General features: G+C 44.5%; 1 protein-coding gene across 1 annotated transcript; it reads left to right on the top strand.

The window, feature by feature from the left end:
* The first annotated feature begins 3272 nt into the window (after positions 1 to 3272).
* On the top strand, positions 3273 to 6827 carry LOC146985183 (tubulin alpha-1A chain-like). Its single transcript, XM_085782973.1, has 4 exons — positions 3273 to 3290; positions 5202 to 5426; positions 5538 to 5686; positions 5785 to 6827. Exons 1-4 carry the CDS (start codon positions 3281 to 3283, stop codon positions 6763 to 6765), a joined length of 1365 nt encoding a protein of 454 aa, XP_085639099.1. The 5' UTR covers positions 3273 to 3280; the 3' UTR covers positions 6766 to 6827.
* Positions 6828 to 7153: the final 326 nt, after the last annotated feature.

Below are 7153 nucleotides of genomic sequence, written 5' to 3'. Positions count from 1 at the left end.
CTCATGTTCGGTAGCATGCAAGAAGTGTCAAAAACAACCAGGCACTTATTTTCATTTAATGTGGTCATGTCCATTGATTAAAATATTCTGGTCTACTGTCCAAACAGAGATAGAGAAGTTCCTTGGCATTACAGTAAAATGGTAATGGATCCTAAACAGTGTATTCTTGGTATCGATCTTTTGTCTTTGTCTGGTCAAACGGGTAAATTGTTGAATATTATGTCGTATGCCGCACGTCTGTCAATTCTGCATGTTTTGGCTTGACGAGCACCCGCCTACGTTAGCAATGTGGTATGATAAACTGCTATCAATTGTTCCTTATGAAAGACTATCTCATGTGGTGCAAGGAACCTTAGATGAACTTGTTAAAGAGTGGACCCCCCTGAGTATGTTTTTTGGATGCGAGTGGCCATCAATAATAAGTGTTGGTGTAAATTAAGATAACACCCCCCCCCCCCCACACACACACACACACATTCACATTTTTTTTTTTATTATTATTTTTTCCCCCTGTCTTTTACATGTATTTGTGTTTTTGATTTTTATTATATTATGTAGTATTATTTTGTGTTCTATGTTGTGTTTTGTGACAGCGGAAGGCTGTAAGTTTGTGTTAGTGTGAAGTCAGGTAATATGGGACACTTTTTGGTAGAATGACCAAACCACCATCAAAAAAGGTGGTTACTTACTCCATTGATGTTTGTATCATTTATCACAGATCTCTTCAATATTTCTGTGGTGAAATTAAGTGTGATTGTTTAGAAACTACAGACCTATAAACTCACTGAGACCCAATCTCTCCCCCTTCTGAAAGTTTCAGGTAATATGGGACACCTGTTCTGGTAATATGGGACATTCACTTTCAACCAAATTTTATTTTCTTTATTTGAACATGTATGTACTGATTTTAGTTTTTAAACATAGAAGATAATAATCATTGATAATACAGTGCAAACAATAAATGATCAATCCTCTCAAAAGTTGATTTTGGCACATTCCTGGCAATGAACCTCAGCCTAGGTTTCTGACCTGCTGCAAATACCCTATACCATTGTTAGCCTTGGCTAGCCTATATTAGCGTAGAGATTATTGTAACTGTGTGAGGCAAAAAATGTGTAGCAAGGTTAAAAAAAGTATACAAAAATACCAGCAACAGCACTAACAACAGGATTTTTCACCATAACTGCTTAAATCATGATTTTATTGCAACTACTAACAGTTTATAAAGTGTCCCAATATAGCTGAATTTTTTGTCCCATGTTTGGTAATATGGGACAGTGCTAAAAATGCTAGTTGACAAAAAAACAATGTGTATTTGACAAATATTTTTATCAAAATTATAAGACTTAATTAAATGCTTCATAAAAATACAATTTTGCAGATTCTTAAATAGTTTGTTTTTTGTCTAGAACCCTTATTATGCAAAAATGGAATTCCGCATGCCACTGCCCTTTTCGCTTGAGCTTCCCTCCTGAGTCTCCTTCAAAGGTTCATCAACAACTTTCTGGTTACCAACAACTGATCAAATTAATTGTTTTCTGTCAAGAGGTGTTATGGCAACAATTCAAAATCTTTTTTGTGATTGGCTGGTAATATTTTAATTGCAAAATGCCTCAGACCTTATAGGTCCCATATTACCTGATGTCCCATATTACCTGACTTCACCCTATTTTTCTGATGAGCTTGTCTTGCTGTCAATGTAAATCAAAAATTTAAAAGAAAGTTAAAAAAAACAACATAAGAATTTACAGTTTATACAGTTACAGTTACAGTTACAGTAGGCCTATATGAGCTGCAGCCGCCTCAGTGAGGGAATGAACAAAAGGAGCTGACGCACGGTGAAGCCATGCAGCAGCAGCAGCAGCAGCAGCAGCAGCAGCAGCAGCAGCAGTCTGTGTCGCAGCAGCCACGCCCCATCCTCATGAAATATACATTCACATTTTCTAACTCCTTGGTTTTTGGGATACATGATGTGCAGTTATTATTATTATCAGTGAGAATATGAGTCTTTCCTCACAGACACAGGACATCGGGGGGCATTTGGGGGAAAGAGGTGATTGAGGCTCCTCACATCCCCCACAGAGGCAGCTGCAGTGCTGCCCATTAATGCTGCTATTTAAGCCGGGTCACGTGACCGCCAGATGAAGGCAGGCTATGTGGATAGTAGGTTGTATCCAGGCAACTCCGTTATTCATTTCCTAGCAACCGCTAAATCTTGGGAGGAGGGCTGGGGGCTGGTGGGGGTGTTGGGCGTATTATTATGTGGATCTCTGTGGCCTACATGTCCCTCATCTGTGACTGGACAGTTTGACCTCTTTTGTCTACAGAAAACTCAATACTGGAAATAAAAGCAATAGTGCATAATAGTGCTGAATCGCCTTTATACAGTCCACACCCATCATGTAAACACAGTGGCTGTTGGGCAATATGGAGACAAACTGATGTAGGCCTACAACAGGCAGCTCAGGAGAGACTGAAATATAATGGTAAAGCTTGGATGGACATTTTTTGTTTTTTACAATACAATCTACCTGGAAATAAGTTTTAAATGTCTTCAGACTTGTTGTATCGACTACATCTACATAGCTATATGTTTGGATGCTGTCTTTAGGCGTTATAGGGCCTTATAACAGATTACACCTGTCTATAGATGGGCGTGTAGCCTACAACTAGAGACGACTTTGATACAACTCTGTTTACGGTGTTCATGGGTGGGTTTAAAATAAGAGATAATGGTCAAAATCAGTGTGACTGTAGTTCATCAAAGACCTGTATCTTCAATCAATTGCAGACTTTATACTTGTTTGCTCTTGGGCTATTTTTCTCTGCTCTGTTACACACTACTCCACGTGTTATGTTAGACAGTATGAATGTGTTGTTTTTTTTTAATGTGGGGGTGTATTATGTACACAGTCTGGGTGACAACATGGCAGACTACTGGGCCTGTCTGTGCTGAAAATTACGCAGCATTTTCCTCACAATAAGAGACGCCATGCTGCTGCTTGCTGCACAATAACTCGGGTGGGGTCTTGGAGGCGGTCGTAGGAGCGAGAGAGAACCGCTCAGCCAATGGGAAGCCGCGGACGACTACGGAACGTTCTATTGACAGGGGGCATTGACCAATAGCGTCGCAGCAGCCGCCGGCGCCGGGGCTGCGCTGGCGTATAAATACCAGCGGTCATCCCCATGTACGCCATTATCTCTTACATCGACCCCCTAACTGTCGAACTGTAAGACTCCCCCGTCGAGGAGACTCTTCAACCCTCCACCAAGACCCAAAATGGTAAGAACTTTATCTCTCTCTCTCTCTCTCTCTCTTTTTTTTTTTTTTTTTTTTTTTACAACTTTAATAATGAACAGACACACTGGAGGAGGAGTCCGTGTTGCTTCTGCTCTTCAGTGATGTGACCTGTTGGTTGGATGATGAGGGATGGAGAGATGGAGAGATGGAGTTTTAACCGAATCGGAAAAGTCAGTTGGAGGAAGACTATAAGGTGTTAAACAAGTAAAGGATTGTGTTAAATGTAGTTATTAGGCTATTTGGTGAAAGTGTTGGTGATAATGTGAGGTTCTGGTTCTGGTGCTGGGTGGGAGACGGTTCTGCCCTGTAGATGGGTTACGTGGCGGGGGAAGAAGAGAACAAAAGAGGTTTAGACTAGAGCAGACAGTCACAGCACCGAGAGGACTGAATGGATAAAGCGGGCTGAGGTCCAGCGGTCCAGCCGACGACGACTCTCTCCTCCCTCCCTCCCCCGCCCCACCGACCTGACTATAAGCACTTCTGTGACTGACAGCCGTGGGGAAGGGAGGATGGGAGAAGAAACCCTATCCTCAGGGAAAAGTGGATGAAATGCGCTGTCAGCGCGGCGCAAGGCATTAAAAATGCATGACGATGCTAATGGACATGGATGGTCTCCTCCTGACAGCTAGCCTACTGACACTAATGCAGGGTCAGCACCGCAGGAAAAACCCCTTTGTTTCAACCGGTTTCAACTTGTTTTTTAATTAAATGAAATTTCTAATTACTTTTCTAATAGTTAACATCCCCTTTTAACTTAATTTAAATTCAAAAAGAGCTTTATTGACATTATTAACACGAACATGAACGAACGGTGAACTACGGCTCTGAGGAGAATTCCAACAAACGTCATCCGTTGCCAGGGTGGGAGGACCGGGGCTGGTCGCCTAGCAACGCGGTTCTAAGAAACAAGGCAGTAGTGTACCAGTCAAAAAGTTGAAGCTGTCCCGCCGGTCGTTAACCAGACTGTTGCTGATCAAATGAGATTTTCACCACTATCACCACAAAAAATGTAACATGTGAAAAACTGTTTAATTCATTACAAGATAATTTTTCTTCCACAATGGTTTTTAGACTTAAAAAAAAAATAGTAATCAGACTATTATTGATCAGTTGTTGCATATAAAATGTAACATATTAAAACTGTTGAATTGATTAGAAGAGATAATTTAATAATTAAAATTAAGCAGAAGTAAGCGATGCGGTGGTTTTGGCTAACTTCCTGTCAGCCGATGGAGTTAGCAGTCCCCGCCCTCGTCCCTACGTCACCACATTCACGCGCATCCCTTGGCTGCACACACAGAGAGGACCGCCCCTTTATGCCGTTCTCTCTCCTCATTGGATAAAGGTTGTAGGATACAAGGAAAGTTTTCTCCTCGGCTTACAGCAGAGCAGAGTGACTGACAGACCCGTGTTTCAGACCAAACACTCTATTCATTAGATTCACATGACGTCACTGTGTTCCTGCGCCGCCATATTTGTGTCCGAATCAGGCCAATCTGGGCACAGATCACAGCATGTCACGTTACCAGAACAAGTGGAGTAGTAGGAGGAAATCAGCAAGAGACCGAAAATTGACGTTATTTGAAAGATGCCAGGATTATATTGTGCTGTTGACTGTGATAGCAGTCGCCAAAGAAACCCCGGACTGCAGTTTTATTCCATCCCAAAAGACGTAAAGTGAAGTGATTGCTGTCGGACAATATAGAACTATTTAAGACTTATATTAACACAAACATTCCGCTTACTTCTGCTTTAAAATGAAATACTTTATGACATGGTTATAGAATTATCTCATGTTGTTAGTGATGAATTATATATTTTATTTTTCTGCTGCAAGATTAATAAATGAATCTAGTACAGGTAGATAACCTGTCTTGTTTTCTCTTTCTCTTCCCCCCACAGCGTGAGTGTATCTCTATCCACGTTGGTCAGGCTGGCGTCCAGATCGGCAACGCCTGCTGGGAGCTTTACTGCCTGGAGCATGGGATCCAGCCGGACGGACAGATGCCCAGTGACAAGACCATCGGAGGAGGAGACGACTCCTTCAACACCTTCTTCAGTGAGACCGGAGCTGGAAAACACGTCCCCAGAGCCGTGTTTGTGGACCTGGAGCCCACTGTCATCGGTGAGTGTCCTCACTGTTCCCTGAGCATTTAAAGACATTTTAAGTGCTTTTAATTGACTTTTCCCCCTCAGTTGGTTACATAACATTCAATTAATGATTAATTCTCTGCAGATGAGGTCCGCTCCGGGACCTACCGCCAGCTGTTCCACCCTGAGCAGCTGATCACCGGTAAGGAGGATGCTGCCAACAACTACGCTCGTGGTCACTACACCATCGGCAAAGAGATCATCGACCTAGTTCTGGACAGGATCCGCAAACTGGTGCGTAACTTCATATCAGCAGAAGTTTGTTACTAATTCTGACTTGATAATACTGTGTCTCCCATATTGACCCGTCGTGTCTCCGTCTCTGTCCTCAGGCCGACCAGTGCACCGGTCTTCAGGGCTTCCTGGTCTTCCACAGCTTCGGAGGAGGCACCGGCTCCGGCTTCACCTCCCTGCTGATGGAGCGTCTGTCCGTCGACTACGGCAAGAAGTCTAAGCTGGAGTTCTCCATCTACCCGGCGCCTCAGGTGTCCACCGCCGTGGTGGAGCCGTACAACTCCATCCTGACCACCCACACCACGCTGGAGCACTCCGACTGCGCCTTCATGGTCGACAACGAGGCCATCTACGACATCTGTCGTAGGAACCTCGACATCGAGCGTCCCACCTACACCAACCTCAACAGGCTCATTGGCCAGATCGTGTCCTCCATCACCGCTTCCCTCCGCTTCGATGGCGCCCTCAACGTCGATCTGACCGAGTTTCAGACCAACTTGGTGCCATATCCCCGTATCCACTTCCCCCTCGCCACCTACGCCCCTGTCATCTCGGCGGAGAAGGCGTACCACGAGCAGCTGTCTGTATCTGAGATCACCAACGCCTGCTTCGAGCCGGCCAACCAGATGGTCAAATGCGACCCTCGCCACGGTAAATACATGGCTTGCTGCCTCTTGTACCGTGGCGACGTGGTGCCCAAAGACGTCAACGCCGCCATCGCCACCATCAAGACCAAGCGCACCATCCAGTTCGTGGACTGGTGCCCCACCGGCTTCAAGGTGGGCATCAACTACCAGCCCCCCACCGTGGTTCCCGGAGGAGACCTGGCCAAGGTGCAGAGGGCCGTGTGCATGCTGAGCAACACCACCGCCATCGCCGAGGCCTGGGCGCGCCTCGACCACAAGTTTGACCTGATGTACGCCAAGCGTGCCTTCGTTCACTGGTACGTGGGTGAGGGTATGGAGGAGGGAGAGTTCTCCGAGGCCAGAGAGGACATGGCCGCTCTGGAGAAGGATTACGAAGAGGTCGGAGTCGACTCCATCGAGGGTGAGGGAGAGGAGGAAGGAGAGGAATATTAAAAAGGGACATGGAGGCACTAAACAGGAAATAATTTATTCCATTTGTAATTAAATAAAATACATTCCAGAAAGAAATGTTTGTTCATTTGACAGTTTACAATAACACTACAGAAAATGTTGAGGAGGGCATTAACAGTCTGTATGTTGAGAGTAGTTACCTGTTGGGAGCGTGAGGAGGAGGGAGACTAAGGGACGTTCAGCACTAGGGAAAAGGGAAGAAGTTGTTTAGACGTTTTTCTGAAAGGCATTCCAAAAAGAAATGTTGTCTATCAAATACACATCTGCCTTTTTTCAGACTAAAAATCCAAAAGTGTCCAAATAAATTTCCTGTAACTTACAAATGTTGTCTGTGTTGTTCTTATCTACCTGAAGACTTCCTGTACCATCT

This window comes from Trachurus japonicus, chromosome 7 (assembly GCF_045865225.1).
Source record: "Trachurus japonicus isolate A0001 chromosome 7, Traja_1.0".
Classification (NCBI taxonomy): domain Eukaryota; kingdom Metazoa; phylum Chordata; class Actinopteri; order Carangiformes; family Carangidae; genus Trachurus; species Trachurus japonicus.
This window is presented reverse-complemented; position numbering and strand designations above follow the sequence as displayed.